The 18687-nt window shown below is 43.0% G+C and overlaps 1 protein-coding gene across 5 annotated transcripts in view; it reads left to right on the top strand.

Annotated features, from left to right (window-relative positions):
- Nucleotides 1-13997, top strand: part of MSRB3 (methionine sulfoxide reductase B3) — a 147309-nt gene extending 133312 nt beyond the window's left edge. For 3 of the 5 annotated variants that reach the window (XM_073327875.2, XM_073327879.1, XM_073327878.1), the window contains 2 exons: nucleotides 1119-1216; nucleotides 11648-13997. In XM_073327875.2, the coding sequence (XP_073183976.1) occupies nucleotides 1119-1216; nucleotides 11648-11812 (263 nt within the window). In that variant the 3' untranslated portion in view covers nucleotides 11813-13997. Of the gene's footprint in view, nucleotides 1-1118; nucleotides 1217-7425; nucleotides 9132-11647 lie in introns of those variants that run through there. The other 2 variants (XM_073327876.2, XM_073327877.2) reach the window with 2 other exon arrangements.
- The last annotated feature ends 4690 nt before the right edge of the window (nucleotides 13998-18687 follow it).

The following is an 18687-nucleotide window of genomic DNA, read 5'->3' as shown; positions in this document are numbered from 1 at the left end:
CAGCTACATTCTTTAATGACTTACTGCAAGGCATTTTATAAAACCATTAATAACAAATGTTTAACAGATATTAGGAGAAAGAACTTTGGTATGTGCGAGCATATATACACACAGAGAGACTGGTGTGTGTATGTGTATAATGTATGGGTGAGTGACCTTAGGGGATTGCATGAGAGGGGCAGGTATCTGGTGGTGATCAGGTGTGTATGGGTTTTTAGGTGACCTTTCAAGTCTCTCAGGCAGATTCTTATGTGGAAGCCCAGCTATAAGCAACACAGCCCTTCGATTGCTATTTAGGTGAACTAATCAGGCTGTGTGAGGGGAATCTGCTGGGACACTGTAGTTGCAGGGGCTTGGGTTCCCCAGTCCCTGTGTTGGTGAGTAGGGGGAGACTAGGGAGCGAATAGTTAAAGAATGAAGGGTCATTCTTCAGATGATGATGTGCAGCCATGACTTATAAATAGGGGTCACAATATAGTGCTCTTAATTGTACCTGAGGCTGCTACAGAAGGCTCAGATAGCAGCTGTGCTGAAGAGCACGTGTTTCCATCTGTGCATGGCAAAGTGAAGTGAGGCCTTTTGTTTTGGATGTAGGGGCTGCACCTGAGACCATGCAGAAGCTGAGCTATTCCAGAATTCAGGAGCCCTTTAGTAAGTGGGGCTTTCCACTGGAAGCACATAACATGCGCATCCCATGAGCTAGTGTGGTTGCCTCTGGGCAGCTGAGTGGAACTCAAAGTATTTTTTTTATTGATCTTTAAAGGCTTGCATGGTTTGAATCTGTGTCCGGGTTACCAGAGCACCCATCTCTTTACCTGGGCTAGACTGCTGCAGTTGCTGTCTGTGGAGGTGCATGCCAGGGAGCTCTGCAGGTGCAGAAGAAGGGCAGTGCTGGCAGCTTGTTCTCTGAGAGGGTCTAAATGTGAATAATGTATTACAATTGTACATGAGTAATAATGTATTATAATTGTACATGCAAGGTAACGGGTGTTTCTGAAAATGGTACTTAGGCTCCTAAGTCACGTAGGTGCTTTTGACAGTGGTCCCCTCAATTGTTGGTAACGCAATCTGACACAAAGATACTGAAGCTCTTGATTTCTCTTGTTCCTCGTTTCCAGGTTGGCCTTCATTCTATGATGTGATCAGTCCTGATGCAATTACGTTCACCGATGACTTCTCTTATGGGATGCACAGGATTGAAACAGGCTGCAGTCAGGTCAGTATATAGCACTGAGACCATTCTGATAGTAAAGGCTGCAAATATTGTTACAGCACCCTACCCTTTCCCTGTGATTTACAAAGCTTTTAGTTCATTAAATACTAATAATCTTAAAATTGCGTGGTGGATTGCAAGTATGACAGACAAATGGTCCAAGCAAAGTACAAAGTGCTAATAAGAGTATGCTTAAACACTGTTTAACAGAGCATACATCATTGGCTTGAATCAGTGGTGCCAAGTATACAGAAATTGTCTTGTTGAAAGGAATCCCGTCAATGCTCATCCCTGAGCTCCGCTTCTCTACCTCCATGTACAAATGGTTTTGATAGAGGTTGGAAGCGTTGTAGCAACTATTTGTGTGCTGATACCATCACTGTGCATTACTGAAGAGCAGCACTAACTGAAATCCAAGACCCATTCCCAGGTCAATCTTAATGGCCACATCAGGTAATCCCATCTGCCATAATAATGAACTCAATAATAATGCCAGATGCTCCGAACTTTCCATTATCTGTCTTGTTCTTCTTGCTTTCATCCATTATGATGCCCAGCTTTCTGTGAAGTGAATGGCATAATCATTATATAGAAGGGAGGGGAACTGCTGACTTGACATGTTACAAAAACACCCAGCAACTCTCAACCATCCAGTTCTAAATCCTCAACCTCCTTCTGGTGAGGGTGCAACAGCTTCATTCATGCTATATAAATCTGCCTTTGTGTTTCCAGACAGGACCAAGGCTGGGATAACCGATTTCAGCATTGCTGAAATATATCCTGATTATTCTGTGCTCATACAGGAATGCTTAGAGCATGTTAAGAAAGAGGCTCTCTGAAATGATGATGTAGTCTTCTGGGGCCATTTCTGCTCCCATTAAAGTCAATGGCAAAATTTCAGTGAACTTCAGTGTGTGCAGGATGAGGCCCAAATTGCCAGTGCCTGTATCAGTCTGAAGGGAAATATCTACTGATATAAATGGAGAGAGGCTGGGAACAGGTATTAATACCTGGTGGCATGGGCCCCCTGGTGAGGGCCTTACGTGCTAATTGCACTTCCTCCTCTCTCCACTGTGGAATATCAGAGCTAATTTTGATTCCATTAGGAGTCTAGTTACAGGCTGCTGAGCTGAATTCACTTTGGGCCAATGGTACACCAGCACTGTGGCTCCCCTACTACAAGCTGAAATCACAAAAGAGCTGAAATCACTGAGTGTTGTGTTAGGTAGCGGGGGAGCCTGAAGCTATATGGTAGAGCCGTTGGCAGCACGGTGAGCGGAGCGGCTGGTGGAGCAGAGCAGTTTGTGGGATGCAGAGCAGCTGGCAGAGCGGAGCCCCATGGAGAGGTGGGGCCATCAGTGCTGGTTTTTTTTATAGGGGGGGAGGGATAGCTCAGTGGTTTGAGCATTGGCCTGCTAAACCCAGGGTTGTGAGTTCAATCCTTGAGGGGGCCATTTAGGGATCTAGGGCAAAAATTGGGGATTGGTCCTGCTTTGAGCAGGGGGTTGGACTAGATGACCTCCTGAGGTCCCTTCCAACCCTGATAGTCTATGATTCTATGAAATTGTATTATTCTTATCTAGGTAACATGCTGCAAGAAAGCCATTTAACACATTTTTGGTAGCTATGCTGTACAGGTTTAGGAATCTCAGAACCTCTACTATGATCTCTGATTGCTAAAGAATTTTAACAACTTGCTGGAAAATTTACTGCATAAAAAGATATTGCTCAATATTAGAGGAACTTAGGCTGTGTCTTTTTTATTTCATAATAGACTGAGGAACCTTATGAGCTTCTAATCATCACTTTACTGAATTGCTTTGTGGAACTAAATGATAACTATAAATAGGCTTGGAAGGATTTTATTTGTATCAGTAAATGTTGGTAAAAGTTAATTTCCTTATGTACACACAAAGCAATGAAAATATATTTCCATCAATAATTGAAATGCACAGATAGCCAAAATGGAAAAAATAAAAGTGTGCATGAGAACTTAAGAGTTTGATTTAAGGATATTTAGTTTGCATATTTTGAAATGTGATGTTGACAATTTGTATTTTAAAGCCCATGTCTGGGGTACTGGATTGTGCCAATGATGCCAGGATTCAAAATCTTTGCTTCCTGCCCTTGCTCGTTTTCACTCAGCAATGAGCACCAATGCTGTCTGTACTGCCTGGGGGAAGCCTGTGCCGCATCCAGGTGAAGTATCTGCCTCTAACTTCCCTGCCCATACATGGGACGGCCAAGCCCTCCATTGTAAGAAGCAGCTCATGGAGGTTGCCAGGGGGCCTCAGTCGGATCCTGGCAGGGACCCCCCCATATATCGGCCTGAACAATCCAAGAGTGCGCCTCCTACCTTGGAGCCTCAGTCCAGCTCTGCCAGTACCAGTGCTATGGAACCCATGCTGGGGCCTAGCCATGAGTCTCAGAAGCATGCACATAAGTATGGCAGTAAGTCTTCCTCTAGATCCAAGAAAGACACCACACCATCCACGAGTTCCAGTCACAGAGGAACGCTGCCTCAAAAGCCCACAAGAGTGACAAGAAGTTGCATCACTCATCAAATCTGCTGGTCCTGGTTCCAGCGCAACACGCCCCGCTGGCATCTCATGATTCGTGGGTCCTGAGACAACTCCCCTTACCAGCCCCGGGTCCATCCATAGACTGCAGGCCACTGCCTCTGGGGAGACTCAGAAATGTTCCTTGGCCTCATGAACTGTTCCAAGTTTGCTCCGGAATGCCCTTCCTTCTGTCCTCGCCGTGTGAGACAATCATAACAGATGCATCGCTCAACGGCTGAGGTGCCCACAGGGGAGATCATGTGACACAAGGCACTTGGACCTCTCAGGAAGTCAGGATACCTATCACCATCCTGGAACTTCAGGTGGTACGCAAGGCATGCCATGAGTTTTTACCAGCTATCCATTCTCTTTGTGTTCTTGTCATGTTGGACAACACCACTACAGTTGACTACATAAACAAGCAAGGAGGCACAAAGTCCCCAACGCTGTGTGCACAAGCAGTATGCCTCTGGAAATGTTGCATTGCACATTGTATCCATTTGTTGGTAGCCTGCCTGTCAGGAACCTGGAATGTGATTGCCGATGCTCTCAGCAGGAACTTTGCCGCTGACCATAAATGGGAGTTGAATGACACAGTAATTGTGGACATTTTTGGTCACTGGGGAACTCTGATCAGGGACCTCTTCACATCTCATGCCAACACCCAGTGCATTCAGTACTGCTCAAGGGGAGGACTTGGTGCCCATTCACAGGGCAATGCTCTGGTCATCAACTGGTTGGACTGGATCAGCTACTCCTTCCCTCCCCTATTACTCTTGCTGTGCATCCTTCACAGACTCCAGTGGGAGATGGTTATTGTCATCCTGATTGCTCCGTTCTGGCAATCACTAGTTCTGGTTTCCTCTTTTTCTCTGCATGTCGAAGCATCCTCCACTCCTGCTCCTGATGTTTCTGGAACTGCTCACACAACACAATGACAGACTCCGGCACCCCTGTCCGCAGATGCTGACAGCTTGCTTTTTGGATGGATGCCTGCACTAGCATGGGAGTGTGCGTTGGCAGTAGAGAATGTCCTTTCCAGTAGCAGTAAGGACTCCACAAGATGATCCTACCAAGCCAAATGAATGCGTTTTGCTTCCTGGGCCCAAGAACAAGGTCTTGCCCCCAAAGCTGTGGACATCCCAATGCTCTTAGACTATTTCCTCTATCTGAAGGCCTCAGGACTTGCTCTCAACTCCATCAGGGTGCATGCAGTGGCTTTTAATGCTTTCCACCTTCCCGTTGAGAAGCATTCCATTTTTACCCCTCCTTTGACTGCCCAATTCTGGAAGAGCCTGGTAAATAAATACCTGCCCATTCTGCCTATCACTCTGCAATGGGACCTCAGTCTAGTGCTTACATCATTAATGAACACTCCCTTCAAACCTCTTGCCTTCTGCTCCCTTTCTCTTCTTTCCATGAAGGTCGCTTTCCTGGTTACTATTACCGCTGCAAGGAGGATTGGCAAACTGAGGGCCATGATCGCAAACCTCCCTCTCACCGTGTTCCATAAGGACAAAGTTTCACTGCACCTGCATCCCAAATTTCTACCAGAAGTGGTTTCTTGCTTTCACCTTTACCCACCCTACATTTGCCCACTTTCTTTCCCACACCTCAACTGAGGAATGCCAGCTTCACTCCCTCGATGTACGTAGGGCCCTTGCCTTTTATCTACAAAGAATGAAGCCATTCTGGAAGTCTCCCAGATAATTCTCTCTGCTATGACAAAAAATAAAAGGGCAGGCCATTTCCACCCAGAGAATCTCGAAGTGGGTCTGAGGGTGCATTATGCTCTGCTATCAGTTATCGAGATGATCCCCACCAGTTGGGATATGGGCCCATTCCATGAGAGTGCAAGCATCAAATTCCACCACACTCCAAAATGTGCCAACTTGTGGACGTATGTAAGGTAGCCACATGGAGTTTGGTACATGCCTTTTCTTCTCATTATGCTCTAGTGTATAATTCTGCAATGGACACCTTGTTTGTCACAGCGATTCTCCGCTCCACAGTTCCATCATCTTCCTTGCACCCTTCTCCTAGCTAGGTACAGCTTGTTACTCACCTTCAGTTGAATACAGTAGGGACTATCACTCAAACAAGAAGGGGAGGTTACTTACCTGTAACTGGAGGTTCTTCGAGATGTGTGGTCCCTGACTGTATTCCAATCCCACCCTCCTTCCCTTCTGTTGCGGATCTGGTAGATTCGTGGTAGAGAAGTCTGCCCCATCCTTCATTGCCTCGAGAAAAACCATGAGGCAGTGCAAGGGCGTATGCACGGACAGCCGGACATTTCTGCTTTGAAAAGTTCCAGTGCCGGGCACAGGCTGCTTGCTCATAACCCTCAGTGGAATACAGATAGGGACCACACATCTTGAAGAACCTCCAGTTACATGTAAGTAACCTCCCCTTCCATGCATGCTGGGCAATGTGTGGAGGGAACAAGGACTAATTCTTCCCTGGCTGAGTTTAGGGCAGTACTGCTCACTGAGGTACAGAAGTATTGAGAATACTTTGTGTCACAGTCTGTGCTTAGGACCCTGTCCAGCTGGTAACTGGTGCTATTTAACAATGATTTAACAGTTCCACAATATAATTGCAGATACCTCACACTTTTTCAGTTGAATATTAACATGTGCTTTGGAAGAAACTATTTTAACAAGGCTTGTCTACACGACAGAGCAAAGCATGCTAGAGGGGTGCGATTTGAAAAGCACAATAACATGCTCTCCAACTGCCCTGTGTAGACCCTGCTCTAAAGGTCTGAAACAGGACTACGTCAGTGCGAACCAGGTACCTGAAAGAGAGTGCCGCAGCTGGGTCTAAAGGGGCAGCTAGTGCATAACAGGTTACAGCACTGTACAAATCACAACCCTCTAGGGAGCTTTGCTGGCGCCATGTAGACAAGTCCGTACTCATACACATTCATGGGTTCTAAATTAACTGAAACCACTCAGGAAAAAGACCTGGACTTTACTGTGGACAGCTCAGTGAAAAGATTTGATCAATAGATTTTGGTGGTTAGAAAAGCAACCAAGATGTTAGAGAGTATTAAGGTATAAAGAATAATACTTCAAATATTATAATGCCATTCTATAAATCACAGGCATGGCCTCACATAGAGCACTGTTCATGTTGGATCATGCTATCTCAAACAGGATGTAGTACAAATAGAAAAAATCCAAGGAAAATCAATTAAATTAAATTAGAGGCATGGAAAAAATTCCAGATGAGGAGATACTAAAAATTATTAGGGTTGTGTTTTACCAGCCCCTAGTATCTGAATATCTTGGTTATCTGAAATCCATATCGGGCCATGTATCTAATGTTCATATCAAAATAGTAACTGTTCTTTTTGAAGCATTCCTTTGAGATCTTCATCTTATCAGAGCTTACTTGTATTTAGTATAGATAAGAAATAAATAAGAGGTGACATAGTGGAGATCTATCAAATAATGAATAGTAAAGAGAGCAATGTCTGCTTCTCTCATAATACAAACACAGGGCTGCAAATTGAAAGCAGGATCAAATAAAATACTTTCACATGATGCATAACTCACCTGTGTCCCTCCTAGAGAGCTAATTGCCCTATTCTGGATCTACAAAAAATCTTGCTTTGTATCATCGTTTCATCTGTTCTGTTTCTCTTAGCAGAAAATGAGAAGGCAAGCCAGCGTCATCTGGGCAGGCAGCTCTCAGTGAGCCACTAGCAAGGTCCCTGTGGGACCAGAATTTGGGTCCTTTATTCAGTGATTACTGACATTCGTTGAAAATGCAGCCTACTCAGTGCCACCTGGCAGGACGTGAGTACAGCCAAATGAAGCCTGTGGCCAACGTATGGGTTGGAATATGACGATTCCCTTCCAGAGAACCCAAAGTTTTTGGATTCATCTGACTGGAGCCCAAAGCAGCATGTGGTTAGGGTGGAGGAGTCTGAGAATGTCGTTTACCTGGCTTCGGAGAAACTAGGACTGGCAGATTTCACAGAATGGCATTAGCAATGCACACACCAATTTAAAACACACCAAAACCTAAATTTACTAAACAGTGTAGGAAAATATGAGGCTAAACCCCACAGCAAAGTTCAACAGCAGCTTCCCATCAGTGACTTCCCACCAGTAGAACCCGCGTACTTGGCCCAGCAGATGCAGCAGATCACACAGGATGATAGCCTGGGGGTGGGGAACAACTTGCACAAGGCACAACTAAACCCTCCCATATAGTGTACCTATAACACAGCCATTTCCTCTCCTCCCGTGGATGCTAAGAATGTGAATCATGTACCCAGCAGCAGAAAAGACCACAATTTTACTGCAGTGCAGTTCTTGGTAAACAATCCCTCCAAACACACACACACACACATGCTCCAAACTGTATTAATCTCTTGCAGATGAAAAAAGTAAGTTGCTTTTTCTGTAAATGTCCCTCCATCTGTTTGCTTCTGTGTAAATGCCAATATTTAAAATGTTCTTCAATTTAGAGATCAAACGCTGGGGGTGTTACCTTACTATAAAACAAAAGCATCCCTGGGATTATCTGAGAAACAATGTTTACAGTTCTGTTAGAAACACATCATCCTGAAAATACATATAGGGTCATACTTGTGACAGGTAAATGTTAATTGCAGGCACATTTAGGGAATAATATTAAATTAGTTGCACATTCTGTGTCCTTCCTTTTCCTTTCCTGTGCAGGGGGTCCTTCCCCCTAGGGTCTCTCTAGCTATTATGTTGTGCCTGTAAAAACCAATAAAATTCTTTAATCACAAAAAGATTGGTTGCAAGTTGATATGCTTTGAATAAATTATTAACAGCCGATTGCACAGTGCTTTTTTCAGCTCATGGCAACCAACGAGAACCAGGAGCCCAGAGAGACCCAACCATGCTGTCAGTTGGCTGTGGTCAGCTCTGCTCCCAATTTGCCAAAGGCCAGAGTTACACTTGGCATTCCATCATCTTGCCACGTTCTGCCCAATATATAAACCAGCATAGGATGATTTTCATGGGGAGGCTTTACCAACTTTAACAGTCACCGAAGAAAAATAGTCAGCACCCGTGATGGTTGAAATGTTGTATGTAGTGTAGGGACAGTTGGTCTTTCATGCTTTCAAATAACAGCCAAAACAATTCCTTTCTGCTGCAAACAATTGAATTTGGGTTATTTTCATTGCACACGAGTACTAGCACATGTTTACATGGAATCTATATGTAAATTTTAGTGAGAGACAATGTCACAAAATATAACAGATTTCTCAGTAATCCAATCCTGGTATGACTGCTACCACAGAAAAATATAATGAAACCACCTCTAACCGTGTTGAGGCTTTAGTATTCTTTGCCAAGTTCTGTTGTGATAGGTTGACTTGGTAGTCCGTAAATTTGTATGTCAATGTTTCCTGAAATCTGCTCCTCTGTGTAATTTCTCTTTCTCTGTTCCTTTACATTGGAGAATGAGTGATCTATAAATAATCTTTTGGTAAATGTTAATTTGGAAAAGACTTTGCTATTGAGCCATGAGGTTTGAAAACTTTCTCAGTCAAGAAGATTAATTGCCATATTTTTGATTTGTACAAATACGTCGGAAAACAAAATTATTATGATTGATTTGTATTATGTTGATGTCCAAAGGCCCCAATTGGAATAAGATCCTCATTATGCTAGACCACATGCTGTAAAAAACAATAAGATGAGGACAATTCCTGCTTCAAAAAACTTACAAACTCCAAGGATAAAAGGGATCAGGGCTAGAAAAGAGGGATACAAGCAAGTGATCAGTCATGAATAACATCAGACTCATTAGTTGTATTATTTTAAAGCATCATCTTTATTTATATTATGCTTTTATTTTTTTCATTTAACCCTCATTACCTCCTTTGTTTTTCCCCCTCCTGAAAAAAATAACTGTAGGTAGTTATACTGTCCCCAGCCTTACCAGTGCTGTTAACCACTTCCTTAACCAGCTCCCTAAAAGTCCTTCCTGTGCCTTCCCAACGCTCATTTGCATAACAGCAGCTGCTGAAAGCACTTCCTGATGATGCCACAGGGTGGAAGCAGTCTCACTGGCTAATGGTGTGTTTCCACTGAGCTACCACTGCCATTTCCGCTGCCTTGCCAGGGCAGAAGGGCTTTATCATGGGCTGCCCTCAGGAAGCTGGTGTGGTTTTCAGTGATCACTCAATGCTTAAGGTGCTTGCAAGAGGTCTGCTTTTTTTCTATGGCTGATTCCAACTGGTTGTGCATAACAACAAGAGTTTCACAGAGCCCTTCCAAAACTCTCTGTCTGGGAAGTTTAGCCCTTATGGTGCCATTCCCAATACCACAGCTGGAGCCTGCCACTCACAGGGATCCGCCCACACAGCTCTGGTTGCAGGATTGGAGTCTTAAACTTTAAACTCTTCATGGTAAGGACTGTCTCTTTATCCAGCACTACGTTATGCACATGCCTAGGACCCCTGCTCCTATAGTCTTGTGTCGATCAGAATTAGAGCAGGTGGGGAATTTTTCAGTAAAACATTTTTTGTCAAATATGTTTGTGAATATGTTTGAGATTTTGACTTTTTGTCCCAATTTGAGGTGAAAATTCTTCCCCCTCCCCCTCAAATCTGGAAAATGTTTAAGGGATGGATAGGAAAGCAGTTTCCTGCCCAGCTCTAGTCAGAAATTCAGTTTTCATTTGGGACGGGGAGTTTTTTCTAGTCATCACGATTGTGAAATACCTCTTGGAAGCATGAAGAGAGTATAACCTGCAGCAGTGATCTCTGCCTGCTCCTACAGACGGCCTGAGTGCATGCTTAAGTGCTTCGGTGAATCGAGGACTATAACATGAGGAGGACACTGCAATAAAAGGGACCAAAGAGAGCAAAAAATTATCCCCAGTATGCTGAGCTGTTAGGAACTTAGCCAACATGCATAATTATTCACAGCCAGGAATACTCAATATTGCTGGTATGTGCTTTGGATACTGTGTTAGAAATGAATTAAGTGTAAAGAATAATTCTTTGCCTTAATTTCTGTTATCTGGATGTCCAGCTGGGTGACTGTCTGTCTGTCTGTCAGGCTGCTAGCCCACGAGGGGATATGTTCTGAACTGTGACACCGCTGTAACTCCACGGATTTCAACTCATGTTGGAATCAACCATTCACTTTAATGGGAGATGCATTGGGGCCCTAGCAAAGCAGCATGACTCCCTATTCAAGGTGAATGTTTGTACAGTGCAGGGGTTTGTTTTTTATTCCTCCTGACCTGCTGGAGAAATAAGAAAGAATCGGAGTGGCTAATTACAGCATGCTGTTGGTTTCAAGATGTTTGTTAACCTAATTCTCCCCCATCATGTGCCTCTACAGCAGTCTTAGTTCTTCAGTAATGGCTCAGTGGATCAGTTTCTTCAAAGGTTATGTTCTCTATGTAAAGGAAAGTGAATGTTACCTCTGTTATAGTCAGCAGCATGGCTTTTTCCATGCTATTATACATATCTGACATCCACTCATCCAAAACAATACTTCTCTCTGTGGTGACAGCACATATACTTTCACATTCCTTGCAAGTAACAAATTAAGCATCAATCCGATTTATAAATTATTCCTGGCTTAATTATTTAGCCAAAAAATCTGAACATACCTGAACTATCATTGTTTCTGAATGATTCTGGATATGTACAGTTCCACTATTCTGTGTCCCTCGTATGCATAGTACAGCCCACAGAGACATCGACTAGGGGTTAGGCTAATGAAAGGTACCTAAGAAATTCTTCAATCTAGTTTCCTGTGTAAACATTGTCCCACTATAGACTAACCTTCAGATGTTAGTATTAATAGCATTTGCCGTGCCATGTAGTTGTATAGAAATACAATGATACTCTGTTGTTTTATTTCAGTGTGGTGCTCACCTGGGGCATATCTTTGATGATGGGCCTCGTCCAACTGGCAAAAGATATTGCATAAACTCTGCCTCATTATCTTTCGAGCCTGTAGATAAGAACAATGCTGGAGAAGGCAGCAGTAGCACCAGTCCTGCCCAAACAGACAAAACCGAGCTGTAGGATAAAGGGCGGTCTTCAGAAAACTCACAGCTTATGAAGAACGTTTTTTCTAACTTGCCTGCTATATTATACCATATTTTAAAATGTATAAAGGCATTCTGTACCATCAGGTTTTTTTCTTTGTTGAAATTGAGGCCTTGCTTGCCAATGTATTTTACTATATAATATGATCTAAATATTTGTTGATTGACTCTCCTGGTTTTGTTTTTGGAGATTGCTTTGGGGAAGGCTTAAAACAAGAGACTTTAGCCCCATTAGTTATTAGTTTCTTCTTCATGCTTTAAGAAAAGGAGTACTAGTGGCACCTTAGAGATTTGTTACTATAGATCTGAATATTTTTCCTTTTTTTTTTGTGAAGAAAAGGGGATTGTGGTTATCTTCAGACAACAGAAAACTCCTGAGTGTAATAAAATTATTGAGATCCCAGCACATCTGTGGTGGTTCTGATTTGTGAGGCATGTGGCCTTTGGTCATGTGTATTCAACCATCTCACTGTATCAACCACACCCTGCAAAAACTTGGACTTAGGCAATTCCCTTCCAACTAAAAGTGATGGATGAGATGTAAAGCCCTTCCTTTGGCTAAATTACTGCCAAAATACAAAGGGTGTAGTTGCAGGGACATATATATTGCATTATAATAAATATTTTCCCCTTGTTGGATGTTGGAATGGGGTATTAAATCAAGCTCAAAACTATTGAGCTTCACTTGTTCAAGGTTCACTGAATAGCCTTTGCTTTTTTGTGAGGCCCTGTCTTCTTCCGCTACAACAATTAGAGGTCTGGACTTGAATTAAAATATAAAGGGAATTATTTATTTGGCCAGGAGCCAGTAGAACTTGTAGGGAATTGAAGTGGATGTGGGTTGACATAGATGGGCTGTTTGCCCTACCCAAGGCAAGGAATCACTACAAGGTATCAGCAGGCTCTGCGGAACTGTGGGACTACATAATGAAAAGTAACACCCTTCTGAAATACTCCATTTTTAATTTAAACTGGCCTGGAACCATAAAGCCTCGAAGGGCCAGGTCTTTATAACAGGTAGCTATGGTGAGGGGTGTTAGTGGGGAGGTGGATGTAACAAATGAGCATGAAAAAAGCTGGCAAAAAGCCAGACTATTCACTTGGTGAGTTGCTGATTTCCCCTGGCAAGAAGTTGTCCACAACTGCTCTTAGAGTTTAATTTAGTAGCATATAATTGCGAGTAATGAGGTTTTCTAAGCTTTAGTGAGACAGTATTATCTAATATCACTTTGCCTTGAAATGCTCAGTGACCAACCAGATCAAGTGCTCCCTTTGTGAGTATCCTGTTATGATTGACATCGGGTCCAATCCTATTCCCGCTAGGAGCAAAATTCCCCTTGATTTTAATGGAAGCAGGATTGAGCCTATTATATCAATAAAACTGAACATACCACCTGAAATGTAGAGGGTGGCTGCACTCCGAGCTAGGGGTGGCTCCCAGCACCATGAGCCGTACACGCAGTAGCTCTGTTTTGAGCTACCTTGCTAAAAAGAGAGCGTAGCTGTGGGAGCACAAGTGAAGGGAGGGGTACCCAGCCCAAGTCTGCACTTAGCGCCTCGTCCGGGTGCAAACTCAGGGCTTGCATCGCAGTGGCTACGCTCTATTTTTAGCGTGCTAGCTCAATGCCAATGGGAATCACACCCCCAGCTTGAAGTGTAGACACAGTCGCCCTTTATTTTAAAAACAGCCTCTGTAAAAGCGTATAGAAAGTTGAGAATTGCCCCCATTAGCACTACTACAAAAGTAGGGAGGCAGCATAAAATGCTTTAAAGTAAAATGAATACAAATCAAGGTGCTAAATATTTAGAGCTGGATTGTTCAATCCTAACATTAATGAGCCACTACTGAGGAGTAGTCCCACTGATGGTCCTGTAAACAATTACTCACTGAAGTAGGTAGAGGTTATACAGGCTAGTCCTTAGTGTATAAAGGCAGTCAAGCTTTTCAGGGTCCCATGATTCTTTAACAATTTCTTAGAGAAGGGCTGTTCTTATTCCTTACCTTTGTTTGAAGAGAAGTAAGTTTTCTCCTACCATATTTTCTGACACAAACGTAAAAAATGCAACATTATAAAAATGTGGTGCATGCATGTGGTTTAATTTCAGATTGCTCTTGGATTTGTTATCAAGTTTCAGTGTATTTCTGTCTTATGTTAGAGAAATATATTGTTAAATCTTCAGTGAGCAATAATGTCAGCTGTCCTACAGTAGATTTATTTTGGCAGGATATGGAATGCAATGAACTGAATCAATATGGTGAGGTGTATGTGATCTGTGGGAGTTACACCGTTTAACATAGGAAATTCATTGTTCTCTCTGCACCACCGCACAGTGCAAGGTAAGTGCTGTTACAAAATGCCAGCATTGGCTGGTATTAAAAAGTCCAAATTTAGGTCAGTCAGCCTGTGGTCATGACAAATGGATCTTGGGAATTGAGCACATTGTCTAATGTAACAAGTGAGCATTTCTATCCGGTTAAACTTTGTACTGTCTGGAGGCTTATATATACTGAAAGCAAATGATGCCGAAATAGAAAGCTGTCTTTTATAATATCCTCTCTGTATTGCAACTTGGATGTTTGAACAGGATAACTTTTTAAATGTTACCTAAAAGGTACACATACATATTATAGATATCCAATGATCATTTCACCCTTCAGTACCTTTTAATACCTAAAACCTTTCCTCAGAACAATTCAATACTTTTAAGAAATCGTATATAAATTTTTCAATTAAAATTCTTTTCATATATTTATCATATATGAATATACAATAAAATTACTTTCTGAATACACACTGCTCTGTTTTCTTTCCTAAGTGTATCTGTTTTTGCCATGGGTTCATCTGCTTTCAACTTCAGCCAATCCTAAGGTGCTTCCTTTATCTGGGTCCCCTTATGACAGTCTGCATTTTGTGTATTTTTTTGATATATCCAACTTTTTATCACAAGCAGCTTTCTGTAGTAGAGGCCTAAGCAGTGTAGTGTACTCTGATTCCCTACATGCACCAGTCCCTGGGAAAGTATTTGAGAGATCCAGATATAATTGAGGGGAGAGTGCTCAACCTTCACCTTAGCAAAAATCTTCAGCCACTTCCGTATGTTTTTGTGTGTAGTGTAGGACTTTGGGGAGTTCTATGCAGATAACACTTTGCAAATTATAAGAGTTATACCATGCGAGTGCATAGACTGCAGCTGAACAATTTGGCTGAAAACTTGCATTTTGTTAAGGATTCGTCTCTAGGGAAACAGGTTTGGAATGCCTCATTGTTCACAGATTAACTCAGTTTGATAAATCAACTCTACAAAAAGTTTTACAAAAATTAGGGGGGGGCGGGGGTGGAGATGGAGAGCTTTCATGTTGTTTTCAGTCCTGCTTTCATGTTTACATTCCTGGGAACCTAAGTGGTATTGGTGCAATAATTCAGTTGTTAATTGTTCTCAAGTATTGCAGGGCATCTAAGGACAATCTGTGTGACAATCAATTAGAATGTCAGGTGACATTCTGAGGACTCATTTTGCCACATTAGTATAGTCTAAACCAACCCATTCTAACCCCTCCCCTTTCTGCCTCCTTTTATAACTGAGATCATTTGGTGCTTCTTGGACTGAGGGACTGATAATACTGACTAAAATGTGACACGGGGCCAGCTTCTCTCTCATGCTCTGATTGTTTTGTACTGCACTGCTGGTATAATCTGACCCTAACACCAGTGTATCCCAGGCAGTGCAAGGAAGATCCTCTAGTGGCTTAGAGCTGGTGTAGAGGCTTTTACATCAATACCCTTCCCTGCTGATGGCATAGCGGAGGAAAGGAGGAATGACCAGGGTGCACCCTCATTTCATGTCAATCCCCAGCTACAGTTTTGGCTCCTTAGGGGCCATTAGATTGCTTTAACTTGACCCAGAGGGGTGGGCCCCACATGCTGGACCCACAGAGGGTAGAGATGATCTTGAAGTCACTTTGCATCCCCAATCACAAGGTTGCGCTGTTTGCCATTTGGTTGTAGATGAGGTTGTGACTGATAACATGGGCAGGCTTGGTGCAAGTGTCCCTGTGTAACTCTGCCACTAAACATCGGTCAGGACCTGCAATATTCCTGTTGTTCTGATCCTTGGCCTCTCATGCGTCAGCTATCAAACTATGGCCAATTGTGTCATCGTTTTGTAATAACAAAAATTATCCACAAAGGAATGTAACGAGACTGTTGCATTTATTTTTTTACTAGAGCTGAACCCAGATCTCCACAGATAAGGCTAATGGATGTGCTGCTGGTCCCACTGCAGTCTATGAGAGGTTGCTAATGACCATTAACCTGCGGTTATAATAGTGCCTTCCACTCAGGAAACTCCTAAGCCTCTCTAGTCATGCCATTAACTGATATTACATAACGAAGGGCGAGGTGGTGCTCTGGGTTAGTGAGCTAGACTTTTATCTCTAGTTTCAGTTAGATGTAGTATTCTTTACTCCCTGCTCAAAAATGGTATTCCTGTGAGCTGTTAGCCAGCTGCCAGGTTTCAGTGTAGAGGTAGCTCTGTTTTTGTAGCAGGGAAAGTGAGTCATTGACCTTACATTTCTATGAATTTCATGACTCCCAAAGCTCTTTACAAATATGAGAATCTGATTTTATTTTAGATTCATATATAATATTTAAACTATAGGATCAGATACGTAAAGTGTGTGAGAAATCACTTACAGTGGGGGGCCTTAATACAGCAAGGAACGTATGCATTCAGGAAACTATGCAGTAGATGTAGCATCGGTATCTATACAGGTATTTCCATAGCAGAGTCATTTAAAAGAAAGAGAGGGTGAGATGAGGTGGGTGAATGAACTGAACTTTTATCTGTACTTGCAGCTGCATATGTAAAATGATCTGTTAGTGATGTTTTCATAGAAGCTTTGTGATCCATCAGGATAAAGGGCAGTATATAAATGGAAGGCCCTACTCCCCTTAACTTAATATAATACCATGATGATAATAATAGGAATCACTTTATCTGCACCTGAAATGCAGCCACTAGTCCGGTGACTTGGAGAAGCTATTTGATAAAGTCCAACAAGACTCCTTGCCACTTTAGGACAGGGAGTGAGGAATACAATGCCCATCTCGAACTACAGATAAAAGTCTAGCTTCCTAGCCCATGGCACCAGCAAGTCTCTGTCTCTCTTTTCACCAAATTATGGTTTTCTGCTGCATAAATTAACATGTATATCGCAGTAGCACCTGAAGGACACGCCCATTACGCTAAGTGCTGTATCATAGGCGTAGTCTGACTTCTATATTGGGGCGGGGGGGAATTCTACACCTGCCTGAGGCTTGCAGTTTTGGGTGGGGGGGCAGCCTATGGCTGTGCGCTGTACAAACATAAATGTGGATGCTGATGCTATAGTTCCTTGTAATGGAGTGTACCAGGCCCTTTGAGGCCCACTGCTGGAGGCCTCGCAGTCATACCACACTCCACCCCAGGAAAGGAGCAGTGAAGCTGGATCCTTCAGACCTGCCTAGAAAGGTTGCAAGGAAGCAGCCAATTAGAGCACAGCAGGCTCACATAAAGAGCTCGAACAAGGAACAGACTGGGAGAACCCAGGGATTGTAACCCTAAGGCAACCACTGAAGGTGATGGGATCAAGTGGGAAGCACCCCAGGGAATGCAGCAGCAGCCACTATTAAAGGGAAGGAGAAGGTGGCTGCTGTCTATAGGGTCCATGGGTTGGGATCTGGACCAGTGGGTGTGCCCAGATCCACCCACCAGACACTGGGCAAGTGACCTAAGCCCTGAGAAGGGGATAAAACTCTGTCCTAAAAGCCTGAGAAAGGGGCTGGAATTTAAACAGGCCCGGAGATGGGGCTGAAGACCTTGGAGAGGGCCAACACTTTGTTACCTGGGAAGGTAGCATTGTGGCCTCTGTGACTTAGCTGGAGGACTGAGCCATTGAAGACCCACCTGATGGGGTCAACACCCTACAGGGGTGCCAGGAGAAAAAGAAAATTGCAGCACCACTCCCAACCAACAGGAGGCACTCACCAGAGTTCAGGACACCCCGTCACGCTGCTTAATAGTTATTTACTTACTATAGGAAAGAGTCTCGTTCTTAATTCACTGGATCTAGTTCTATAGAGCGTCCACTCTTGGCAGTCCCACTGCCTTGGGGCACTCCAGTTGATACTGGCTGCCAACTAGACGTGGAGCCATTGATCGCTACCCGTTGAGGCCGATGATCTAGCCAGCTTTCTATCCACCTTATAGTCCATTCATCCAGCCATACTTCTTTAACTTACTGGCAAGCATACTGTGGGAGACCATGTCAAAAGTTTTGCTAAAGTCAAGGAATAACACGTCCACTGCTTTCCCCTCATCCACAGAGCCAGTTATCTCGTCATAGAAGGCAATTAGATTAGTCAGGCATGATACAATATAATCTGAATCATTGTGTGATAAGATTGGCACCGTGAACAAATGCATTATCTTCCCAATGCACTACAACAAGGTTGAAATGCTCCTTAGGTCAGTGGGAAAGTTGAATTAATATTTGTTAAGTTTATTGACTATTAAAATGAGGCCTTCTACAGAGCTCACAATAAACCTGCAAAATATCTGACTCAGCATTTTGTGTAGCTGAGTGGGAATGATGTGTGTGACATTTTGACCTTGTTTCTCCCCATTATTAGAAAATAGGTCTATAGGAATGCTCAGTAAGTCTTTTCAGATCAAGAATCTGGTAACAATTGACACTAGTATTATTTTCACAATACATTTTTAAAATAAATGAAAGTAATATTTCTACCCAAGATGTTTAGACAGAAAACTTACAGACAGTGCAGATGTGAGTCTTTCTGTAGTCCTTATAGT

The sequence above is a fragment of the Lepidochelys kempii genome, chromosome 1 (genome assembly GCF_965140285.1).
Source record: "Lepidochelys kempii isolate rLepKem1 chromosome 1, rLepKem1.hap1, whole genome shotgun sequence".
NCBI classification, from domain to species: Eukaryota; Metazoa; Chordata; order Testudines; family Cheloniidae; genus Lepidochelys; species Lepidochelys kempii.
This window is presented reverse-complemented; position numbering and strand designations above follow the sequence as displayed.